General features: G+C 41.2%; 1 protein-coding gene across 1 annotated transcript in view; it reads right to left on the bottom strand.

The window, feature by feature from the left end:
• adam19a (ADAM metallopeptidase domain 19a) overlaps window positions 1–27,254 on the bottom strand; it is a 148,667-nt gene that overhangs the window by 40,058 nt on the left and 81,355 nt on the right. The window contains exons 4-6 of the mRNA XM_047593599.1: window positions 14,014–14,095; window positions 6,934–7,010; window positions 1,627–1,813 (exon numbers count right to left, since the gene is read on the bottom strand). Of these exons, the coding sequence (XP_047449555.1) occupies window positions 1,627–1,813; window positions 6,934–7,010; window positions 14,014–14,095 (346 nt within the window). The remainder of the gene's footprint in view (window positions 1–1,626; window positions 1,814–6,933; window positions 7,011–14,013; window positions 14,096–27,254) is intronic.

Below are 27,254 nucleotides of genomic sequence, written 5' to 3' on the forward strand. Positions count from 1 at the left end.
CTGCATAAAACCTCAGGATTAATGTTTGGCTACGGAGCGACCAGGAGAGCCAACAGGGTGTGGTCGAAGAAGGAGAAAGATGAAGAAACAGGGGGAGGGAATGAAAGCTGAGAGGGACTAGAAAGGCAGTCTGGAAATAGATTTCCCAGCAGTTCAAATGATGAAGGCCGAAGAGCCCACTGAGGAGTCCTTTTGTCATCGATAACGGCAGATGAGCAAATTAGACTAATTTAATACTTCAGCCTATAAAGGCACAGGAAGCTGACTCATTGTGTGCACTATTCACATTTGATCTCTTGTGTTCACTTGAACTGCTCATTTGCTTATCTCTCGTTAGGACATTTCCGGTTAGAAAATTTAATAGATGTCTGTCTGTCAAGGTCTGCTGTCTTGCCTGGCTCTCTTGGGCAGGCGTAGCATCATCAGACAGTGAAATATGACCACGGATACGGTAAATCTCTCAAGGCTATAGGAACATCCTTGAGTCGTATTCATTGAGACTTGAACTTTCCCACTGAGATTTAAGACTTGACTTAGGTTTGCTCTAAAGGGAATTGGGACATGACTCAGAAAATAAAAAATGAAAAATACATCTTTGGTATCTTGTTTCAAAAGACTCAAATATATTAAATCGTTTTAAAGCATGAGGCGGAAAACCTCTTCACTGAAAGCACTGAATAATAAATGTCTTAACAGCCCCCTGAAGGCACAGTTAGGCAGGTTTCACTAGTTTTTTTTTTCGTTCAATATAATCTACCCAAATCACACCAATTGGTTCAGGTGTCAGATGTGACAATACCTTGACTGAAACATAATTACAGACAGCATTATATATAACCAACCAGGGATGCTCGATATTGGCTTTTTTGACGATATTGTCCAATATGCCGATAATGTCCAACTCTTCATTTCCAGTTCTGATATTAACCCATAAAGGTATGTACAGGCCTTTTACACAAGACAAAACTATATCTTCTGTTGGGGAACTGATGCAAATAATTTTATTCATGTCCCACTGGATGCATTGATTAATGCAACACGGTCTCTCCAAATGTAAATCTCCTCTCTGCTCTTTCTCCTGTTTTAACGGTGATTAGCTATCGTCAAGGACATAAAAGGCGAACCAAAAACATGTGACTAAATACAATGCAAAAAAGAGGGGGTCTAAAAATAAGATAAAAACACTAAATCTGAGGGTAAAGGTACTAAAAGCAAGTGAAATTATCTGCATATATTTTTTTAATATGCAGTCTTCATTTTATTATCTTCATTTCCTTGTCCGGCAGCCTTCTTTGACGGCAAATGTAAAGATGTAATAATGGTCAAAATATAGCGTAATAAAACTGACTTTTTTGGTGGCTTTGTTTTTGGTGGCTAAAATATGTTTTGTTGTTGACCCCATCCATAGGAGTTCATTGCTTGGCCTCCATGTAATCAATGCTGAAGGAATGCTGACCACCATGTACTGTAGGTAGTACAGTGACTACCTCATCAAATTCCACTCTGGCAAATCCCAACCAACCTTATAAAGTATTTCAGTATTGGGTGATGGATTATAGTTTATTTAAACAACCCATTTTAATTGACATATTTAGTTTCTGAAGAAAGACCGTTTTTTTGACTCACCCTGGAATGAAACGGTCTGAGCAGGTTGGAGATGATGTGGTCTGAGCGTGTGGTGTGATGGCCGTGGCCACAGTCTCCACCTTTAATTGGCAGCTCCTCGGCACTCAACAGAGAGTGGAGGACGGGATTCACATTGCTTATTGGTTCCAGGTAGAAGGTGTCACTAGAATTCAAGGATATCAGACCCCTGTGTGAAAGAGAAACGAAGAATGAGAGAAGTGTTGCTGGGGTCTTAAAGAGAAAAAAAAAAAAGGTTAGAGAAATGCATAAAACATTGAGTAGTACTTTATATTCCACTGTTATTGAAGAACATGCAACTTTAAAGATGTAACTTCAAATATCCATAGGAGTACATACAGTAGAAATTACTACGAACTGGAACTTGGGTCTTAAACTAAAGCTAAAAGAATACTAATAATTTTTGCACCCAGTAGTAGAATCTGGAATAACATCATATGTAAACTGATCAGCCACAACATTAAGACCACTGACAGGAGAGGTAAATTACATTAAGGTACCCCAAGGTACCCCATAGAAATGACACTCCTTGATGGCAGCAGCCACAAAAATGGGTAAGGCACAAGATTTTGACCTGTTGACCTGGCTTCCAAATTCATTACATCCCAAACTGATAATCTGTGGAGCAAGTCTGGTCCACAGAGGCCCCTCCCCTCCACCCATAGGACCCAAAGACCCCCACATCCTGTTTCCAGAAACCACAGGACACCCACAGAAGACCCGTGTCCATTCTCTGATGATCTGGAGGCACAAGGGAGACCTACACAACATCAAGGGAGGTGGTCATAATGATATGGCTGATGTGTGTATACCCACAGCAGCATATTAAAGACTATTTTAAGTCTTTTATCAATTTGAAAATGTTGAGGAAACTTTACAGTGCCATGAAGCAGTTATACATTCATTTGTATTTTAGTGTCACCATAAAGGTAAAAAGAGTTCTGAGAACTTCTTGAATTGCTGCACCGACCTTGAAAAATAATCACTCACGTGGGCTGTGCTCTTCAATCTGCATTTGAAGCCTGACTGAAAACTATTTCACCTTGCCAGTGAACATTTGAGTTGCTATTCGCTTCACAACAGACACAATGGGCACAAAGGGAATCAATTTGTTTTTGTGTGAAAGACTGACAATTGTGTTCATCCACACTGCCTGACCACATGGGCACAGCTGAGTCCAGAGCCGGAGCTTTTCAGAAAATACAGTAGGTTCCCTAAGTAATTATGTGTCCAAGGCTGTGTAACAATTTCCCCTGAAATCACGTTATTCATCCTGAGTCAATACAAAACACCTCATTATGGGATGAAAGCTGCCGACAGGGACAACGTGACTGGAGCTGTGGGGCGCAGCAAAAATGAACTCGGGACTCGGGTCAGGGCAGATCTTAAACGTTATTATTCCCATCCCCTTTTTTCGTTAAACGATTAGACTTTTTGTTCCCATAATCCTCATTTCCCGGCTAGGAGTGAATGGTTGTGCGGGGTGCTCATTCCAAAGTGAAGCCACGAAACGCATCAACAAAATTAGAAGGGCATTTCATATGGAGCTGCAGAACAATCAGTCTCGTCAGGTTTTTAAAGCTTTTTATGCTTGCGCACGTTTTCCCGTGCATACGCCGGGAATTAAATCAGGAAACATCGTCAGTTCCGCAGCTCTTTGTTAAAATCCAGGACATTGTCAGGGCAGTAATTGTGACCTCACAGCAAAAGCAGAGCGTATGGACAGTGGAGCCGTGCTGCAGCTTTGTGAAATATGCCATTGATTCATAGTTTATGACAGCGCCGTTGCCTGGCAGAGAAAACGGTTATGGATGTCAGAGCGCTCGAAGTGACCCCTGCTTTCATTCCTCTGGAAGAACAAATGTCACTGCCCCACACCACATCTTTCATCCTTTCACAATAGATTTGTTATAATTTTTATGTTCAGGGCGTTAATGGTCTGCCTCCAAGAATAGAAGTTACACTTTGTGTGAAACCAAAGAAAAGGGAAGCTAATGGTTTGGTTTGCAGCTTTACCATGAAACAACTGGAATCCGGGCACAGAAATGAGGTGTCGTGGTTCACATTTTGTGCCAATATTAATTTACTCTGTATTTTTTTACAGAAGTCATATCTTAAGTTACGTATTGTATGGTTTACTTCTCAGTTAAGTTCTTAGGGTTAGCGTCTTTATTTAGCTACATTTATCATAACTGAAATGACCGAAAACTAAACTGAAAAAAAAAAAAAAAAAACTACAATTTTCCAAATAAGGGGGTGCTCTAGTACAAAGCTGTTGGAGCTGTGTTGTATAAAGTACCAAAAAGTCATATGTGTATATTGTGTATTTTCCCAGGGTTGAAATCAGGTTTGTCCTTAATTTGATCTGATAATCTGGTCTCTGGTCTCGCTAGAGCACAGCGTAGTATTAATTAAACCAAAAAGCGAATGAGTCTGGAGGAAGTGTGGGCATCGTTAATAGGGTTCGGGTTCAAGGGGCTGTTCAGACCTTGCATTAAGGTCCAATCTGGGCTATTCAACGGCAAGTGACCAGCTTTAGCTACGCGTGTTCAGACCAGGCATTAACATGCATCTCAAGACCCTTGACCTGACCTCAGCTTCATGCTCTGTATGCAAATAAACACTGACATAATCTGAGGTGCAGTAGTTTGAATGTTCGGACTTCTACCGCTGTTTCAGAACCAAGAACAGGGCTGTTTCATGTGTGTGCGTCATGATTTTGGCTTCACGCGTCAAGCATTATTATTCATCAATGTCCGTCTTGACGTTGAGCTATAAAAAACTGCAATGCAAACGTTTATCTCCAGTAGTAAAGGCAAATAAAGACATCGGCCTTGCTTTCATTTATTAATTCCTGATTAGATTTATTTATGATTTGGTTAATAGCTACAAGCACAGAATATTTTAAAAGGCTCTCATTGCTAATGAAAAAACATTACTTATGGTGCTTTTTTCTTTTTTCTTCTTAAGACGATCATTTGTATTAGTGTTTGTTTTTTTGTTTTTTTTTTTCAAACTGAGTGAGCCCAAACTCTGCTGACTCAGAAGAACCCTGAGGTGGTGTTTAATGGGACCTAAGACACACTGCGTTCACATTACCGAAGGAAGGCGCCACATCCGGACACATGCGACCCAGACCGCCCCCAAATGTGGTCACAGATTGGGTGTCCTGAGTGCGTTCACGGCATCTTTTATGTGATCGGATTGCCCAGGTCTCTGGGTCTGAACATGGACCTTAGCCAAGAAACAAACGTGTGCGGGTGAGTTTACGTTCGGGCAGCCCTGTGGATGACTGGATGTTTAAAAGGCCATTTACATTCTGCTGGCTCACGGATCTCTATTCTCCCCCATGTCTGCTCTGTTCCCATCAAAGCTGCTGTCAACAAGCGGCATCTGGCTACCTTCCCAGATCAGGACAGAGGGACCAGGGAGTGCCGACGGATGTGTCAGCACTGAGCCCACCTCTATCAGACAGGAAAATATGAAGAGATTCTTACAATGTCATGCGAAACTTCCCCCAATATTATTATTTTTTTTCCTTGCTTGGCTTTGAACAAGCTTTATGAATTAATTTTATTAAGGCCACACTGAGCTGTAACTCGATGTCTCTTTTGCTGGATCACATCACATTCATGAATATATATCTATTTTTTTTGGGGACATGTATCCTGGGGACATGCAGCATCTTTGCCAGGAGAAAGCTTCAACCTGAGCCTTCAGCGTTCCATATTAAAGTGTTCCATATTAAAATCCGTCTGAGGCTGTGAAAATTCAAGAATTTTAAAACTGCTGCCTGGATCCCCAAAGACGATCAAACGTGTCGTTGTGGTGAAAATCTCAAGAGGGAGGATGATGAATTCGTAGCATCCATGAGTAGGGGCAGAGTTTAGCATAGTGGTAGCCATAAAGGCTCTGCAGTGAGACTTTCTGATTCAAGTGAGCCAGGTGAGGCAACAAACCTACATTATTAAAACATACACAATGGAGCTTTTAATGGCTGAGCCAGTATCTGCTTCATCTAGTCAGTCTATTTAATCAATTGCGGATGCCTGCAGCATTTGACCAGATGGCTATGATCACATTATTAGAATTTAACGAACGGGATCAATATGTTAAGGTCAGCGCCCTGACCCTGAGCGGTTGAGGGAATTGAAAGTTCAAATGGATTGCCCAAAAATGCTCACGGGCACGATTCTTGGTGTCCTGGACTAATCCCTGGAATCTGACACGTCAATATGCACCGAGCAGGCATAACATTATGACCACCTTCCTAATATTGTGTAGGTCTCATTTGAGCCTCCAAAACAGATGTGATTCATCAGAGAATGGACATGGACCTTCTGGGGGGGTCCTGTGGTGTCTGGTAACAGGAGGTTGTTAGTGGGTGGTCTTTGGGTCTTATGGGTTGAGGGGAGGGGCCTCTATTGACAGATACTTGATCAGTTTGGGATCTAGTGAATTTGAAGGCCAGGTCAACACCTTGGTTTAGTCTGGTTTAGTCTAGGTGGGTGCTACATGTCTAAGTAACATCCACGTGAATGAATGCCAGGTCCAAAAACAGCTGAACATTAAATTGTTACAAGGTGGTCGGCGTTATTAACTTCTCCTGTCATAATGTTGTGGCTGATCAGTCTAAATATTAAATACTAATAATTGAGAAATACCTGATTCTGCCTAACAAAACCAGAAAAAAACAATTCCATTTAACATATGTTTATATATTGATAAATCTGCCGATGATGATGTTGGTCTAACCAGAAACACATCGACCTAAAATCATCAACATTAATAATCATACCGACAATCTACCAAAACCCAAAATATGTGATTCACCATCATGTAAAACACGGACAAGCAATAAATCCTCCCGTCAGCTCATTCTGGGTATTTTTGCTCTGAACAAAACAAAGTAAAAATTCAAGGAGCAAAAGTGACGGAGGTGGGGGGGCGAGAACATTAAAAATGTTAAAAGTACATATCTGAATGTGATCTAAAATTCTCAAAGCTCACAGGATGGTGTTTCTCCTACTGTGGAGAAAAGGCGGTTTTATGCTGAGGGTTTGTTAAGGTCTGTTTGCACAGGAAAGAGTCGAGGCAGCCACAGCCGCCAATGCCACAGGGTATATGAGAGAAGATCAGGGCAAGCAGAACAACTGTTTCCTGGCTGCATCCACAGAAAACTCTGAGTGGTTCCCATTTCTCTTAAGATTGCCAAAGGTTTTCATATGTTCCGTTAATATTACAGCTTGAACATGACACACATGACAGTAGAAGAGTTTCTGACTGTACCTGACTCCTGAGCATGTGCTGAGAGCCACCCAGGAATCTGGATGTCCTCTGACATGGCCGTGGTAGAAGCAGTGATCCTGAAAGAGAGAAAAAGAGCTGGAATCAATACTTCATATTTCATCGGTCCGAGAGCTTTTATGATAATGTTTATGTGGACTCTGGAGCGGGCCTGGAGCAAGGCTGATGGATCGGCTGGCCGGAGCTAAGTGTCCGTAAACCATGTCCTGTCTCGTGACAACAACCGCAAAGCACTGCCCACGCTATCTGAACAAGGCCCATGACAAATCGATAAAGCGACGCAAAGCTCCTCACAGGTTAGAGCCCAACCACTGGAACATCTTGATGAGGTTTTGAAATAGATTTATCACAAGAAAAAAAAAAAAGGGGCCGGTCGCCCAGTGATGTGGATGTGTGTAAAATTCAGATTCAGATTCAGACTCACTTTGTAGATCTGTCAAGAAAATAGTTTGATTACGGATGCTCTCATAAAGTGACAGAGAAAAATGCAAATAAGATAAAATAACAATAAAAAGCACCCCCACCCCCATGCAACCTGACACAAAAACCTCCAAAAATCTCCAAATTTCCTCTGGTATCTGTGGAATGATCCACAAAGACTCCTCCCCTCCACCTGTAGGACCCAAAGACTCCCACTAACAATACAGGACCCTCTCAGAAAGCCCATGTTCATTCTCTGAGGAGTCACAGAGGCACAGGAGAAACCTACACAATATTAGGAGGGTGGTCATAATGTTATATCTAAAATGTAGGGATATAAGCCCTGAAAGCTGGGAAGACAGAGTGATGTTTTTGAACCTGTTCTGTTCTGTTTCCTTGTGAGATTTGAGTTTTAAACATCCTGTGTCCTTGTATTATTTCCTGTTGTAATTTATTTTTATTTGTTCATATTTTCCCTGGCCTTTCCTGGTCTGTGTTTGTTTGTGTGATTGGTTTCTCCTTGTGTGCTCCTCCCTGCCCGTGTGTAAATATGTAGTCCTATGTCTCATTTTGTCCTTTGTCATTTTGTACTTTCAAGCTGTTCCCTGTGATTCTTACTTCGTTTTGTGTCTCTCTCTATATGTGTTTGTTTTTTTTTCCTATTTGGCTTTTCAAAGGACTTTCTTCTTTTGGTGTTTTACACGTTTTCTTGGACTGGACCTACTTCAGTCGGACTGCTCTTTTGTCAGATGTATTCTGCCTCATCTTTGCAGTGCACATGTTGTGTAAGTTTATTAAACTTTCTTCTGTTAGTCTGCAGGACACATGAAAGCACCCAGTCCTTATTTCACTACTCATCAAACCAGAGTTGGAAGAGCTACTCATTCACTAACGTGAATGAATGTCACGGCCAGCGACGCACTGTCTAGCTCTTATGTACGTGATGGTACCTTGCATGTGTCATGTCATGCATGTATATGTCTCCAGTCCCAGCCTTTAATGGTTTTAATTAGATGTTTGTCAATTAGAGTGTTGGAATGAAGTAGAACTGTAAGCAGCTTTTCAACCAGGTGGCCAAGTGGAGGCTGTTCAACCGAGTGGCCAAGGAAACATAAATTATATCAAAATGTCTAATCTGTTGTACTGTGCATTGTATTATGATTGTGCACATTATATTCCAATCCGTATAAATAAGCTCAACCTCAAACCATCCAGGACTTTCCCCCTCTCCAGTGTAAATAACGTAAACCATTTTTAATCTCCCAATCTCAACTCTTTAAGTCCCACGTACGCTTCAAATTCCAAGGTGCATGCAGGAGGAAAAGAAACTGGAAGTTCAGGACTCAAACAGCACTTGAAGTAAATGACACAACTTTGTCGGACATAAAATATGTAACAGAATAAAAGCTATATAAAAAATATCAAACACATCATATAAATAACATAGAAAACCTATGTCATCTAAATAATATAAAACTACCTTGCAAAAGAATTATAAGAATTATAAAAACCCATTAATAGAAAAGTTCTATTCATACCCCCTGGAAATAAGCTTTGAAAAGAGAAAACCCAAAAAGCTTGTCTATCTTTTTTTTTCCCAATAAAATTGACATTACCACCTCGAACGCTGGGCTTAATAGCTTCTATGTCTGTTAAATAAATAAAGAAGACATGTGGTGTCGTTTTTCATTAAAATATCTCGGAAACAGGACTGGATGGATCGCTTCTTCTGTGTTCAGAGATTCGAGTCAATGTGGGACTTTTCAATGTTGACACCTCTTAGAAACTCTGTCCCTTATGCTTTATTTTTTTTTTCCCCCTCTTTTGAAAGTAATCGTGGAATAATGGATCCCTGAAGAGTGGGTCATTTCGGGAGGATGTGCTATTTTGCATTGATGGCCGTCACCATACAACACCTCAATGAGGAAGAAAGTAACCTACAAAATGAAGCATGGAGATGGAAGACACTGACATATGGCTGAACTTAAAAACTTGAACAAAGACAAAATCGTAGGTGATGAGAAGGGCTACAAGAAGGGATACACTTACACAGATCCAAACAAGAAGGTAAAACAAAAAAGCAAAAGCCTTAGAATGTCCTTTGCAGTGTGTTTCTTGATGTTCCCAGAGTCCAGTAAAGCTGTTCTATACACTGCAAGTTCTGTTGTGTCGTGAGATCCTAGTCTGTATATAAATATAGATAACATGTCGCCACTTCCTTGCATTAGCCAAACTGAAACTATGATGTCAACTAGTATAATGTCACATCCTGAAACCGAAACTTATCCCAAAAAAGTGAAACATGCATCAACATTATAGTATCTACCTAAAATGACAGGAATCATTCATGAAAAAAATATTTATTTGACGTGTATTTTAGTGCCCATCCACTAACATGGAGGGGGTGGAGCTTATGCCCTATACTGCAGTCTCCAGCCACCAGGGGGAGCTCTACTTGTTTTAGCTTAAGGAGCAGTTCTGCCATCCATATATTTATATACCATCTCTGGTTAAGATGCACTACCAAGAGGTAAAGAAGCCAGAACTAAGTTTTTAGAAGCTGTCAAAAACAAAGAACTGAGCCTTTATGGGTAGAAAATTGGATACAGGCAATAAGACATAAGGTATCAAGAAGAAGAATGAGAAAACTGTGGGACCCTGACAGGCTGCCGGCTTCGTGTGTAGCAAGCATTTTATCACCCTTAAGTAAACCATCCAAATGTCGACTCTAGGCTATGACATTTCTGTGAGTTAAGCTAAAGCATGCTGATGGTATTTAACTTGTGTGAAAGTCAGAAAGCTGTGTAAACTAAACTAAAACGCAGGTAGCCGGTATAAACAGGGCAAAGAACCAGTTCTTCAGAGTGAAATCTGATGTTATTAGTTAATTAGAGGCATTTTGTTAGCATTTCAACCATTGATTGCACATTGTGACAGGGGCTGTTTCCTCTCAAGTCACTGGGGATTTCAGAATATGAAAATACATGTTAATAGTCACTGCTTTATACTGATTTACCCTAGACCTGACCCTTAAATTAAAATAAGCTGTTAGAATGACTCCCTTGTCCTGTTCACTGTGGTACACTGCTCCAACTTTTACAAAAAGTTTAAAAAACAAGTGGAAAAGACCAAAAAATTAACACTTTCAAGCCAATCTTTCAAGTACAAAGGCATCACACCTTTTATGATTTCTAAAAGCAACGCTGCCCATGGGCCTAATCACCCACTGTTAAAGCTGATAGAGGATTTACCACCACCAGCTTCCAAATTATGCCCACATGTCGATTCCTGCGTAGTCAAAATTCTCTGTCAGCTCATCAGAGCGTGAAATGAGCTCTTTCATTTGAACAGCAGCAGCCCTTGTGAGTGCTCTGTCAGAGCCAACACACCAATCAAATGTCAGAGAGAGCTCTCCACGCCGACGCTCCCCCACCGAAGAGTACTCCGGTTCCATGGGAACCGACTGGGCAACCGCTGTTCTATGCAGAGACATGGTAAACATCTGCAATCCCAGGTGTGATAGCTCACAATCGATGTTGAAATGTACAACCCTGATGACTGGCCGTGAACAACTTCAGAGATTTTTCGATAAAACATTCTGCAAGGGCATAAATATATGCAGTCTCTCTGATAGGCGGTTTAGAAGTCTGCTTTCAACTGGACACCGTAGTTACGGCGACAGCCTTCCCAGAAATGTAAGGTAGTAGTGTGTTTCCTCTTTAGTATTTCTGGCTGCTTCTCCATCTCCGCAATTTTCGAGTTGCTTGTTTTGGATTATCAAAGACGGAACACATCGGGGAAAGGTTACCTGAGGATGTTCAGAGATACAAACATTTGTAGGACGCAAATTTTGGGCAAAGTTCAAGTCACTATTGTTGAAGCAAATGAAGCAGGAAGTGGAAAAAATTAACTGGAAAAACAGACACAGCGCCAACTAGTGTTAGGGTGGTGGTGTCGTTGTTGCAGAGTGAGCTAAACTGACGAGCGCACAAGTATAAATGGCTTGCACCAGTGTAGGCTACATATGTAGGTTACAGTGTCAATGACAGCCAATAGTCTCAATGGCTTCTCTGTCATGCTTCCTTTTAAGGTTTATCATTAATTCACGATTTTCTCCATTTTAATTAATCAAAACCATGTCTCTTTGGGTAACATTTAGCCCAAAAATATAGATTTATATGCACTATCTAGAGATATAAAGAGTGAATGAATCCACTTACAGTACCCTCATAATTATGCAGTTTGTGCAGCAGCTCTAAAGTTGAACTTAAAGTGAATCAAGTTGCATTTGTCCGATTAATTCCTAATCATTTACGGAAGCTTATGAACGCACAATGGGTCGTGCGGCAGCGCGGCGAAAACTCTTGCGAGGACAAAAGAGCGACGTGGTGGCTAAGATGCAGCACTTAAGAGGCGAAACCTGATCAAAGAGTCCAATCAGGGCCGTCAAAGCACCTCTGATCATCAAAACGTCTCGAGCTGTAATACATCTGCAAAGATCCCGATAGCTCGTGTCTTTAAAGATGAAATCAGGTTACTTCGGTTGACTCCGCATCAAGAGGATTGTGGCTTCGCTGATGAAAGATCAAACAGGCAATTACAAAGCTGTTGTTTCTTTCTCCGTTTAGAATATTAACATGAGTTCATAATAAAAGTGAGGAATGGCAATGAGCAGTTGGTGCGATTTGAAGCCCAACTAGTGAGAAAATGCTGCTCTGTTGGTAGGAAGTGCACTGAGTTGGGTTGTTATTTTTCCTCAGGAAATTGAAATGCTTTGAGAAAACATGTTTTTAATCAAGATTTACTGTCGCTCTTTTATGGCCACCTAGTGCAGAGCTGTCCACTGTTGTGCAACAGGGTCAATACAGATCCAAGGCCAGTGACGGATATGTCCGTGGATGAAATACACCCACAAGGAAAAGCAGTGAACATAGAAGCCTATTAAATGCTTTACTGCTATCAGGGTACTGTAGTTTTACCCCTGTTAAGTTTATCTTAACTGGGGTACCGCACCAGAACACGCATCAATCAATATGACTGTGAAAAATGAAACAACACAGGGCTAATTAACCAAATAAAAGAAGGGGGAAAAATCCATACACAAGTTATCACAGGTTATGCATTTAAATGTGTAATCCTTAAGCAAACAGAGGCATCAGTTTGGGATCTAGTGAATTTGGAGGCCAAATTGGACCAAAGGGTCCAACCTTGTGCTGTTCTTCATGTTTTTTTGAGCTGTTCCTAAACCTTTTTTGCCGTTCCCATTGTTCTGGAGAGTGTCAGTCATTGCTATGAGGTGGTGGTGCCTCTTTTGGTGTAGGTGGGTGCTAAGTGTCTAAGTAACAGCCAGAACAATGAACGCCAGGTCCAAAAGTTTCCCAGTAAGACACTTAATTGTCACAAGATGGTCAGTGTTATTTAATTTCACCTGTCAGTGGTCATAATATTGTGGCTGATTGGCATATATTAGCAGTGAAACTCGCCCGTAAACATATTGGATGCAAGACGCTGTTTACTGGAGGCGCACACACAGCCCTGTAAGAGGTTGTTAATGAGCAATAAGTTTGGAATAGGTGGCAGAGAGGTGGCCATGTTTTCGCGACACACATCATTAGTGTTACAACATCTACACTTAATGGGCCGAGTGTGTGTGTGTGTGTGTGTGTAGCTTCACAACACACGCTTTAGTTAAGCAGCTAAAAAAATAACAAAATACGCCTCCAGGGTGTCTGTACATCTCTTTATCTGGTTTGGATATGAAAATGTGTTTATTTACTTAATTTAAAGTGAGACACTTGTTCAACTTTAGTGGCATGTCACTGTAATGAGCGTGGCCAACAGCAGAGCACAGAGAACAACTGTTAGTCATTGGGGAGATTTTGTCACGCACAGTTATTTAGGTCTGTAGCCTATTTTTCTAGTTAACATAGATAGCTCTCATTGCACAAAATAAATAAATAAAAATGCAAGACAGACACCTACTGGGATGTTGCAATGGCTACTAACAGTCACAAATTTTGTGCATAGGTGCAGCTTGTCCAGAGAAGAGCAGGGCAGCTGGTTAGGAGGCCTGGGGCCAGTAGGGGGCCCCATAAGGACTGAAAACTGACTGTAAACGTGTTATGTTTTAAATGATAGCAGATTACTTCCCTAACTTTCCCCTCACCTGACAAGCTCTGCACACTAGGGGTGAGCAGTACTGGGAATTTTGGTATTGATCCGATATCAAGTAAATACAGGGCTGGTATCACCGATACCGCCGATACTTGAAAGGTCATGATCATTAAATAAGTGTAATTTTGCCATTAGTTAGTTGATTATGCTTATTATATATTTATCTTCTTTTGCGACACATTTCAATAACAGCAGAGAAACGGTAAAAAAATATCGATCTCATCACGCTAGTATCGATCCGATATCGATACCAGTCTTGGTATCGATATCAGTGTGTACGGCCAGGGCTTAGTCCTTGCTGCACATTTTCCATGATGACATACGTAATTATTTGTTGCCAAATAAAAACAACTGAACTAAGCTGAAGACGGGGTAGATCAGAGTACAAGACTGTTTTGGAAGAGTTTGTGCGGTGAATGTGATGCAGTGCTTCAAAGGTCTAGCTTAGGAATAAGGAATTAAACTTACAGTGTAACTGCGATTGGCCACAGTCACCGGTTGGCCGTCTTCTGTGTAGTAGGTCTCTGTAAAGTCTGGACTCAAAAGCTCGCTGGGAAAGGAAAGAGAAGAGGGGACAAAAAGATGGCAGGTGATTAGATAAGGTTTGACAATCCTGGTGGAATTTAGGCATCAGCAACAGCAGGTTAAAAACACACGTCTGTGTCTATGGATTGGATAAGTGAAAGTTAATGGTACCAAAAGTTTCCACGATCCATGTAGCTGCAGATGAGGAGGGAAAGAGTACAGCATTTATTCCCTTATTCCCTTTACGTCCCCTCATACATCATTGTTGTTTTCCTACTTTTTGTTCATAAATCTCTTAAATCTCTTCAATAATTTTCAGGATTGTAACCCTTTAAATGCCAGTCTAATGAGTTGAAGCATTTCATTATTTTTTGGTGGTAATTGAAGTCTTGAATATGTCAAAGATTAACAGTAATATTGGTTTGATTGCATCAAAATGCTGAAGGAGGGTACAAGGGTTAAAGGAGCCTGATATTTATGCAGCCTCCATCACGGTAAGTTAACTATGAAGTAGGAAATCTCACCTACTTTGAAAGTTGTTGTTTTGCACAACGTAAAGATACTGCCTTCTGACTTTTTTTGTGTACAGTAGCGTCTACGATGGATTAGCAAATTAAACTGGTCAAAAATTGACTGAATCCTCCAAACAGAACGTAATGCAGTGAACCATTCAAGCTGAAAGCCTGCCATTTATTTTTAGACTGGAAATGTTATTTTGCCTCATGATGTTTGTACTGGTATTACCATAACAGCACTGTCCTCTGGAACGCACTGACAGATAAGTTATCTCAGGAACGCATTCAGCCATCGTACTGCTTTTGAACCGCTGCGTTCATTGTGCTGTAAGTTAAAGTTTCAGAAAATAAATGCTGCTTCATTTTTCACATCAGCCAAAGAAAAGGGGTTTTGTATTTTTTATTTAAGCTATGCCACCTCTTTTATCTATTAGAAATGTCTGATCCACCCTTATGATTTAGCAAAGACAGGCTGAAATCCAACTCTGGAAAGGGATATGAAAAACTGCTTAAGAGTGCAAAGCGGAAACAGCGTGTAAACCTGGATTCAAATTCCTGCTACATAAATAAGCTTAATTAAATTGTTCTAAAGAAGGCGTATATTACAGCTGCCAAAATTACTGTTGTTATTTACAGTTTGACTAAATGTAATAATTGAAAGTTGAGAAAAATGCAATGACTTTTCATTGACTTAAACTAGACTAAAACAATCAAAGTCGGCAGGAAAAAAGACACAGCCCCGACTAGTGTTTGGGAGGAGTTGTTACAGAATATAAATGATTCGCACCGGCGTAGGCTACGTACGTAGGTTTAACGCGTCTGTGTCGCCTAAATGAGCCGTAATGTTCCCAACATTATAAAAAGTATAATATTAAATTACTGGAACACGTTGAAATGCAAAGAAAGAACAACCAGGAGGTTTTACAACAGAATTCCATATATGTCAAGTAGTTTTCGCTTTTACTTTAAATTTACTAGCAATCAGAGATGTTGGCGCAGCCGGAGGTGAAGGCACTCTGAAACGCTACAAGTCGTCTGAAAAGATAGATTAGAAACACAAATGTGAGACTCATTATTTTTTCTTGCCTTGATGGCTCTTTGTGCGCAGTGAATTGTCCTGATGGATTACATGATTGAAAATCTTCTGCAGCGTGCCTCCGGCTTAGGAATTTTAGCTCTCGAGTGCCGCAAAACACGCAATCTCCATAAATATGTCTGACAGAGACTGGTAAGTAAGCTCCTTCACCACAGCCATTCAAGCTCAGAGTAATGACAGTAATTGCCTGATGTGTGAGCCCGGTTCCATCTCAAACTACACTTGACTACTGAATCGCCTTTGAAGAAAGTGCAAAGTCAGACAAAGCTTTAAAAGATATTCAGAGCGTCCTCATATGCTTGCTGACAACCCGTGTATCACTCCCTGACATTGCCGGGCCTGATTGCAAAAACCATAATCTCCTTTAAATTGAATGTTGGATCAGCAGGACCGAAGTCTTTCATGCTGATTGAGTTGGTTGATGATAACAAAGGCAGATAAAAAAGAAAAAAAAAAAAAAAAAAAACACATCCGGATGCCTTTATTGTGATTTTATCAAATGTGATTCATCTGCTCCCCAACTTATCTTATGCAAATTCCTATCGGCCGCCATCAACTTTCATCCACGCGTTGCTCTGGGGAAAACACGGCACTGCTAAAGACGCAGAAAATAAATTATTGCTCCTCAAAGGTCATCGCACGACGGAAAAATGCGACGGCTCCATTTGGGCCTGAAGCAGCGAGTAGGGGGAAAAAAAAGGTGACATTTGTCACGTCTGAGAACAAATGAGTCAGTTGTCAAATGCCAAAGATGCCGCTGGACGGACGCGTCGCTGCCGCGGACGCATGGATCAGTGGCAGCACGAGGACGTCCGGCCTCATTCAGGCTGAGAGAGTGTGCGGCTGAATTACTGACCAGGTAGGAGACGCACAACCCCGGGGAAAAAAAATGGACAAATGGAAGGAGTAGCTACATGAAAAGATGAGTCCAATCTCCATTTGGTCCCAGGGGCCCTATTGTATTATTCATTGAAGGAGGGGTGGTGTGTGTTGTAGGGGTCGTAATGGAACATAATCCAGCTTTCTCGCCCCTTTTACTGCAGACAATTTGCTCTGCTATATAAAAAGACTGTCTTACGTGGCAGTGCCCTGGAGTTAATGCGATTGAAACTGCCGCACAGACGGTCTGTGCGTTTAACTCCGTCTCACTCGGCGGCGGTATTTACACAGCGTTTTCATCGAGACCGAGAGGCGAGAAAGAGTTGATTCCTTTTCATAGCAGGTCACCGTCTTTCATGCTGTCAGGCTCGGCGTACAGGCAAAGATCACAGCCAAATATCTCCCAGGGCTTAATTAAAAAACCCGGCAAAGACCGTGATTAACTCCGCTGCAGAACACTGGAAACTCGGCGGGACGAAGCGCTCACCTACAGCGATCGCAGTACTGTATATAACAAAATGACCTTCAGATTGAACGCAGTACAACAGAGAATCAATCAGTGTGTCGGTACTGACCCAATTACTGGGAGGTATTCTTCATGTGAGAGTGGTTTATTGCGTTCTACCTTCAAATTCTGATATGCGCAATTGTGTTGCACTACACTAATATACATAGTCTACACTAATACAGATAGTTGCTAAAAAAGTTCATGGTTCAGAATTCAAGTGATTTTGATTGACGACTCTTAATGACACAAAAACCTCCAAGATATTCGCGGTTACTTTCATTACACCTTCATAAATTCATGAAGTGTTTAATGAAATTTGAAAAGAAAGCGCTAAATCTCCATTACAGGCCACATACCCTATTGAAAAGTGAAGCTAAAGCAAGCAGAGCTCCCCCTGGTGGCTGGAGGCTGCAGCGTAGGTCATAAGCTCCACCCCCTGCATGTTAGCGCATGGGACTCTTATGTAACTTAGCTTTTATTATATAAGTATATGTATATATATGGCTCAAGTGTCGTTTTTTTCTGATGAGTTTTAGTTGGTTATGTGACGCTATCGAAACAGGATGTGACATCACGGTGACTACTAGTTGCCATGCCAGCCACCCTTACTGAACGTTAGAGTAGGAAAAATTAAAAAATAAGTACAGTGTATAATCCAACATTTCCTTGCAACTGGTGGAGGTATAGTAAAGCGCAGTATTAAATAAACAACAACAGCAGTGAGTCTGGAGGAAGAGTGGGCGGGGCATCGATATCGTGGCTCCACCCTCGGACCGTGCTCATCGCATTCTGGCACCAAAGTTGCAAGGTGGCGCCACCCGTATCCCCGAGAAAACAGCATCAGTTAAGGCTAATTTAAAGAAGTGGGAATGCATCATCCATATTTATGTACAGTCTATGTTTCTCAGCTTATGTATTCAGGCCCAGAACGTAGACGTCCTTGTTGCAAAGCATTATTAACTACTGTGTTTTTATTAGACACGTCATCGGAGATTGGTCTGTGTTGACTTGACTTTCTAACCCCCTAATAAGGCAGGAAGGTTGGTTCTGGAGAACATTTCATGTGTGAAGTGACGGCGCAACGAATGGAGTGGTTCAGACGGGGGTGAAAGCACATGCCGAGATCTTCTGAGTCTGCTTGTACACAAACGTGACACATAAGAGAACTTTAGAAACGTATGAAAACTGCCCACTTTTTTTTTTTTTTTTTCACATGTCTTGGCTGCAGAACATGGGCCTTGATTATCGCATTGTCAGAAAGAGTGCTTGGAACGAACGAGCGACAGCCTGACAGCAGCTTAGTCTGAAGCATCCTGACGCTTTCAATCACTGTAAACTGAGGAGGACACTGTTGCTGCGCCGCAAGGACGACTTGTTTAGTGAAACGATTCAGCCTTAGGAGTAAAAAACGGAGCAGGAATGTTTTTGAGTGATGTGTTCGGGGGAAAAGGGCCGTGCGAGTTAGGTTTTCTAAATCATGAGCCAGAACTTTACATCTCCCGGTAATATGGTGCAAAGCAGCTCCAATGGGCCGAGGCTTCAGTAGTTTCAAGTTTTATCCGAACCCCTTCCTCCGTGAGGACGAGCTCTGCCACATAGTGCACCGAGAACTATCGCCTGCCACGAATACTCATTAAAAAAGTGCCAGCGGACGCGATACGACTCATCAGCAGTCCTGATACTAAATAATTACACAAACACACTAAGTTTCTTTCTTTTTTTCTTCATTTTTTTTCCCTTCCTCTCCCTCTTTCTCTCTTCTCTCCTCGGAGCATCACTTGCAAAGCCACACAGTGTAGCTGGGGTCAAACCACTGTTCTGCTTCCAAGAATAAAAGTAATGGGCTCTTTTCATTGCAGAAAAAAAAAAAGGAAGCAGACAGGCTGACTGGCTTTGGTGTGCTGACATAATTTGCTCTAATGAGCAGGCCGAGAGGATAAACAGCTGGACAGAGTCGTGTGTGTGTGTGTGTGTGTGTGTGTGTGTGTGTGTGTGTGTGTGTGTGTGTACTCATGATTTTCTGACTAGCAAAGCACCCATGTCTCGGTTAAACAGGATCTCTGCTGCTATCCTCTGAGAACGAGCTGGAAATCAGGATCATTATTATGACACTGATATAAAATAGTAGTAGTGAAAATCAATAGATCGACCAGTATCGACCGGTATCGACCGGTATCTTTCTCACTGCCGATAATTCTCAACGTAATCGTTGGAGCGTTTCAATTTCCAGACACATCCACCAAGACGTCACCAATCACTTTGTAGCTGACAGTTGGCTGCTAATGGAGATTCGAGGCCACGGTTGGTAAAGTAACCCTCAAACATACACCGATCAGCCACAACATTATGACCACTGAAAGGAGAAGTAAATAACATAAATAACCATCTTGTGACACTTCAATGTTCTGCTGAGAAACTTTTGAACCTTGTTACTTAAACATGTAGCCCCCACCTAGACCAGATCAAACCAGACCAGACCAGACCAGACCAGGTACCCCACACCCCGTGTGTGATTTTGGTGTTGGGATTGTGCGCTTTCTGTACATGTCGTTTAACTTTAACCGTAACGGTTGACTAAGGATGGACTATTTTACTGTGATGATGAGTAAATAATGTAGAATAATCCTACAGTGGTAGTGAAACATTTTTGCATGGTCCCGTGTTAGCACTGACTGCTGATGTGGAAATTTACAGATTGGATATTAAAAAAAGAATCAAATGTTATTAAGATGATATGAAGAAACAGGGACAATTATGGTTTCATTTATTTTGACATATTTATTCATATTTAAACATATTTAAACTGCTATGTCTGTAAAGACAATAGCAGCGCGACCGGCTACTGTAATAACTGTAGTCTACGCGCAACATTTTTATTTTTTTTCCCCCTCTCATTCATAAGAAGCTAAAATTGGGGACATTTTTGGGGACAGCTTTAGCCAGGGGACAGGTCATCCAAAACAGGGACTGTCCCCAGAAATCATGGACCTCTGGTCACCCTAAAAAAACCCAAACAACCACAGTGACACAGTCGCACTATGCGTGTTTAGAAGCGCTATGTTGAAAATGGTCCTGTCTGAAACAGTGTCCCACGGTGCAATGTTCCCAACGCTGTCTAATCAAATACAGAAACAACAAATACAAAAAAAAAACAAAAAAAAATACCGGTATTCAGTATGAACCGCTTGCTCCATACAGTGTCTCATCGACTGGTTGAACTCGTCGATTGCTCTAGGACTTCCTGTCTAAATGCGAGTACTTCAAGTACAACCTGAACCTTCTCGGGGACGGAACAGTCAATGTATTAAAGCTAAAAACAAAACAGAAGTCACTATTAAAAAATTTTTTTCCATGGGTGTTTGCTCGGTGCGTAGGACGCGTGGAAGGCCACAAATATGGCAACGGTGTCGTCAACGTCACAAACCTCAACTCTGTCTGCTTCCAAATCTGATATGAAGAGGAATCTTATCACGTAACCGGTGTTAGAGCTGTCAAAAATAAACGAATCACATGGAAATGACGAACACGCCAGAAGCACATTGCACTGTGTGAGGAGGTCTTATTCAGCAGACATGCCTTAGGGCTGCTGCGACTTATACACCAGTGAATGGCTCCATTGAAATACACTCTTCATTATTTTAGTGAGCTAGCAGAATGGAGCTATCACACGCCGAATATTAAATAAAGTAAGTGCCAAGGGTGTAGCTGTTCACAAACGAAGCTTTCTACTGAGTTGACAACAACACAGTCACGCAGTCTACTCTAGCTAGTTAGCTAGCAGCTAGCTAACTGTGAGGAAACACTCCTCAAGCTTTAAGCTTCGTCCTGGAGGGAAGACGACTTTTTCCTCCTTTGGCCACAGACTCACAGAGGCAGAGAACTTCTTATCTCTGTGTCTGCGCGGCGATGCTCTTTATAGCGCCACAAAAGAATGGATTTAAAGCGCGGAGAAGGCTGGGTTGATAGTATCCATGGTGATATCCCGGGGATCAGGCTGTGTTTTGTGGTTCGCCGATAAATGCACCTGAGACACTCACGCCTGACAACGGAGATCACTGCCAGCAGGGACCATTCATTATCACCACCGTCGGGTGAAAACCTTGAGTATCAACAATGAGTGATAAGGAATAAGGTGCATTCAGATAAATAATGATGCCTTTTTCCTTTTTTCGATTTATTCTCACGTCGTGGGTTGTAGGACGTTGAGCATTGGGCTGTTTTTTAAAAGGTGCAAATCTGCGGTCATAATGATATGCCTGATCGGTGCAACAATAAATAGTAAAAATGGAGAAGTTTGTTCTAAGTCACAATTGCCAATTTTATCAGTACTCAAACCAATCACAACCACGATGAAGTAAAACCAGATGAACTGACATTATTAGCCTCCTGAAATATATATATATATTTTTTTACCAGCTTCAGGTTTTTCACTTTGAATAATAAATGAGTAACAATGGCAAATCTCAGTGTAACCTCAACGCTCCTTTAATTAAACATATTAAAGTCTCAGGTTCAGTGAACTCATAGTTCGCTGCGAACTCCATAAAAATATATATATTGAACGAATTATTCAAAGTAAATTAACACAGGCTTTTAGGAACCAAAGGGGAACTTTTGTCTCTTTAAAATTGATTTGTAGAGTTCAAATGGGACAGATCCAAATGTGCCATCTCAACTTTCTTTCTTCTAACCCCAAGCAGAACATCAGGGTTAAGATATTATCCAGAGGACAAGGGACTGCACCTACAATCAGATCTGATCCCCGTCACCGCGCCCTGTCCAGTTATCTCTGGTCCCCTGGAAAAAGGGGGGCTACATATCAGATGAATGGAACTAATTCATGGGTCAAAACTGGACCGTCACAGGGTCCGATCTGGGCCATGACCTGAATCTGTGCAAAAATTACATATAAGACTTCAAAAACTTAGAGTTATTTATAGGTTATCATGCTTTAATGATACTAGTCCGGCCCCCTTGAGACTAAATTTGGCTCAACTTACTAAAGACTGAACTAAAATGACCCCCCCTGATTTAAAGTCTGAAAGAGTCTGCACATGAAAGTCATATTTACTGTTAAACGGCAACTTGAATTGTTAAACAGCTAAACTACCAAAAACTGTCTCAGTGTCCATGTCCATGTTTGGATGTTATGTTACTTTTCAGTTATTTCTTGGCTAAGATATGATTTGCCTATCGGGGGGGTCTAACTGAAGTTTCCTCTCCATCTGCCTATAAGACGTTCTAAAGGAAGCGAGAACTGAAACCCGAAAGCCGTTGTTCCCCTTTTCTAGTCATAAACAGGATCCGCTATTAAGTTCCTGTTGTCTTTCATATTTGTAGAGATGCTTGAGTTGCAGGAAGCATCGATATATTTCACCTGATTGTGTTACAAGAACATCTAAAATATCCTCTGACTCGGAGCGCGATCTCGTTTCTCACTTCTCTGAAACACAACATCCGTCCGTCAAGTCTGGTTTAGGTGTAACCATATCTGTGCAAGGATGAGGTTCACCGCAAACCCTGCAGAGATGACTGACACACATCTAGAGCTGCCACCATCGGGAAAACACCTGCTGATACAGGGGAGGTGTTGAGAGAGCTGTTGATTTCAGAGTGACAAATAAATCCAACGTTAAATCAGAACAAATTTTAAAATGATTTGTGATGTGTTTTTGTGAATCTGACCTTTTACAGATTGAAATTCAGTCACTGTAAACCAATGTCTCTTCAGGGTCATTCATTTTTAAAATTTTAAAAATTTGTAAAATTTTTGTAAAAAGCAGGCCAGCGTGGGTTACATACTCCAGCAAGATGGAATGCAATTATATAATCGATGAAAAAAATATGACAAATAACACTCAAGAAACTCATTGGAAGGATGTAGTGAGACTGCATGCACACACATGAAGTATAAACTGTACTGAAACACGGCAAAAGTGCAATGCACACTTATCTGAAAAGGCATCCGCTAACGCTCGCAGAGAGGCTGCACATCAACAATCTGTCAACGTTATTAGACCTTCAGCTGCAGTTCACATGGAAGGCTTCAGAGAAATACCCCGGCTACACTATCCCATCTAAAAACATGCCGTGGAGTACTATTAAATGCTACTGATAGTGCTACCTGTTTTTATACAGGCTATACATATCTGCAGCTCACAGTATGTAGCAAATGAGCCGTCTGTTCTCAGCGTATGTATTCAGGTCAAGAATATAGATTTCATTACTTTCATTTCATTACTGTTTTTATCAGTGACGTCTGTGTCGGCTTCACTTTAATCACAGAACTGTCGAAAAATCGGAACTTGGACACCCCCTAACACGAAGACGTTTGATGATATTAAACCTTTGATCTGGTGCTTTGGTAAATTCGGATGAGTCCTTTCCATTCATCCTTTGGGCACCACGACCGTCCACCCAAAAGCTGGCAATGAATCTAAGACACTTAAGGAAATACTGAAAGCATAAGATCGATGGGGCTCGGTCTGTGAGGGACCTTGAAGGTCCAAATGAACAGAGTAGAATTATTCCCTTGTTGATGCCAAATTTGACCCATTCGTTCACACGGTACGTACGTTCGGGGGCAGTGGGCTGCCACTTGGGTAGAACCTGGGGAGCAATTTGGGGACTAGAAGCTAAAGGTACCTAAGCCATGGACGACTGGAACCAAATACACATGCTACCCCGGTATAAAACAGGCTAGCAAGAACTCTCAAAGAATTATACGTTTCTATCTACACGTGTCATTGACCACCAAACAAACCTTAGGACAACACCCTTAGTGTTTTCTGCAAGGTCATGGACTGTTATTAAACCTTTTAATGCAGCTATGGAACTCCACATAGTTACTTGACAGTTAGTAATCGACCCCAACATGTTACTCTCAATCAATAACCATAAGAAAACAATGTATTTGAGGCAAACTGGTTGCGACAATGTGCGTTCCATTGTTGTCTCTTTCAGAGCCATGACAAAAACCCGTCATAAAACTGGTCCGGCTGGCTGTATAGCCACCTGAAGCCTTTAAGTGACATGGAAGCTTCAGGACGAATGCAGTCGCGCATTTTATTCATTTCAACGTCTCACTTTCAGTTGAGGGTTTCTTCCTCACCCACTTCCGAAGCGATCCCGTCCTTCAGTGCTGCCGCGGTTTCAGAACACTTTAAGTCATGATGACGGCTGACAGGATTTTATGGGTGCGCTTTGGAGCTGCAGATTACAGCGGTGGGGAGAACAGTTAGTCTTCTCCGACTGTGTTCATTGTTTGGGCCCTAGGGGCTGCTGAAAAGGGAGAGACACACCAATGGGTTTTTCAGATGGATTTAGAGGTACGGATATTTTCTAAAAAGTACACATATATATTTTTTATTATAACCCAAAACAAATTTTCAGGCCCATTAGGTGGACCCATCAGACAGCACGTTATTAAACCTCGCTCACCCTGGAGCGCCTCGGCAAGATTCTGGTAGCACCGACATATTAGCTATTAGTTTCAGCATAATTTAGTCCAATTTATATGTTCTCGTGGTGGTGTACAGCACTCAGGCCATGAATGTTAGGAGGGATAATGACAAAGATGTGAACTTGGACTCAAATAAATAAATGTTCTTCCATTCGATAAGCTGGAAAGCTCCAAAACAAGAACACCTCACAGGCGCTTACATCATCGCCGATTTTATCCAAATGCATAGAACTCTCTGGTGTTTTCCTCCTCTAGCCTGGCATAGCCAACCGATACAGACAAAAAACATCAAAAATACCTTGATTGGTTGCAGATGTTTCCCAAAAGAAGCCTATTCAGTTCCCAACGGACCAACTTCAGATCAACTTCCTGCCATAAGACACTGTTGGCAGGTTGGATCTTAGTTTACTTAGCTACTCTTTGGTCTGCTGTTACGAAGCTGTGATATTCAACTTAGGAATGATAGAATACGTAGTTTAATACCGCTAATAGAAGATACCAAAATAAAATTTAAATACTAGACCAGGGGTATCAAACTACAACTACAGTTTGATCTCAAGTGGGCCGAACAAGTAAGATAATAGCATAATAAACCTACAAATAGTGATAATTCCAGATGCTTTACTTTGTTTTAGTGCAATGAAGTACAAGTACATTATGGAAATATTCATATTTAATGGACTACACTTTAAGAAAAACGTGCAAAAACGAACAATCTGACATCTTAGTAAAAATAGTGCATCTCCTAGTGGACAAATCAGGAACAGTAGTTGAGCGTTTGAAAAATTGCAAATTTCTTCATCTCTTTGTACACTTTCAAAATTCATTGGTTGTATTTGTGAGCCCCATGTTTAATGGATATGTTCAATGTAAAATATAGTGTACATTATATTTGTGTGGCTTTGAATATTGTTCAAACAAAAATATCTTCTGGAAATCCAGGCGCTGTCAGGCATTAACTCTCAGAAGAGGACATTTGTTTCTTGGTACCCAGCATGGAGCCGCCGTGAGTTGTTGCTGCCAAGTCAATCAATAGAGGGATATGGATTACGTGTGGATCTAATGGCATCTGGGCTTTGAACCTCCACTACAACATTAGTTCACATTCTGTTCATTGTTTTGCTGTGTCTGAACAGGCTGAAGAACAGACTTGTTTTTATTATATTACCTTTGTCAGTTTTCTGGTGTGGTGTTAAGTATTTATACTTTTTTTGCCTTCTTTTTTTTCGTTGAGTATCCACAGAACGTAAGCAGGCTTTAAAACTATCTTTGTAGCAGTCCAGCAAATCACGTACATGCTGCTCACTTCTTTGCATGTTTTAAACAGATTAATGTATTTCCTTTGACGTCTGAGTCATTTATTTCTTATTTAGGCATTCTTTACCACTTCTCTTTTTACTTGCGGGACAATTTTTCACTTTGGTGGCTTACGAGAAGAGCCGCTCAAGCAGATTCTTTGAATTTGACATTTTTGTTGGTAATCACTTCACTTAGAGCCTCTCTGTTCTCCTAAAGTTTGGGGAACAGTGAGCCATACATCATGGTCTGTGGTTTTATTTTAGGATGTCATGATTCACAACCGTGCTTGGCCCTTTTCTGGCAAATGATGAGCATTTTCTAACATGGTACCCAGAAACAGTCATCAGACAGTTTTATAATCTGCCACCTGTAACGTTGACTTCGATTTTGGAACGAACAACTGAATCCACCGGAATTGGGATTATTTAGGGTAAGAGCGTAATTATGGCTTAGAAACCAGAAAGCTGACCAGGGTTTTTTTCAGGTCACCAGAACTGCACCCAGGTTGCACCCTTACACTACCCATCTCTTTTTCTCATATGTTCTCAGTCACTCTGTACCCACTACCAATTCCACTTTTGAGGACAGGCTAGAGGACTCCATAGCAATGAAAATGCATGCAGTGTTTCCTAATAATATTGTCAAGGGAAATATGTGTTTGGTCCCATCGTAGAATCCTGTGCAACTCCATGAGTTTGTAAATGTGATTGAATCATTGCTGCCATTTAAAAAAAATAAATAAATCTGGCAACTATGATTCAATCCCAACAATATGTTCAAGTCTTTTACCAAAACATTGTGATTAGCTATCTCAAACATGTCACTAATACCAAATCAGTGTGTTTTTGTGTGATGGACCGACCGCATCTGGTTGTGTTTGCTTCTTCTGACCAAAGCAAAGACAGAACAAACTTTCAAGCCCACTCCTGGATTAGTGACACCCGAGAACAACCAGCTAGCTAGCTAGCTTCATTCTCCTAAAAGTATATCAGTGGTTGCTGCCAAAAAAAGAAAAAGAAGAAGACGACTACTTCTTCTTCTTCTTGTTCTGATTGGCTAGCATCAAAGCTGCCAAGAACCTTACCCTAGAAAATGTCAGTCCGACGGAAAGTTTTACATCACGCAATGCGGATGTTTGGTGTTATTCAATACCACACAATCAAGATACAAAAAAACGGCAAAGGCTGCACCGAAAAACTGAGTTCAAAAAATTTACCTGGGCAAAAAATATTGCAGACATGACTTTTTGTCATTCTGTCCCCAACCCTTCCTCCTATTTAACCATCATACCCACACTTAAAGAGGACATAAAAAATTAAATGCAGTTCTGACAATTTAAAGAAGGTCTCTCACACTAAAAAGATTATTTAAGTTTTTACACCGATGGTGAAAGGAGTTTCAAAATCCTGCCATTTAACGTTAAAA

This window comes from Mugil cephalus, chromosome 1 (genome assembly GCF_022458985.1).
Source record: "Mugil cephalus isolate CIBA_MC_2020 chromosome 1, CIBA_Mcephalus_1.1, whole genome shotgun sequence".
NCBI classification, from domain to species: Eukaryota; Metazoa; Chordata; class Actinopteri; order Mugiliformes; family Mugilidae; genus Mugil; species Mugil cephalus.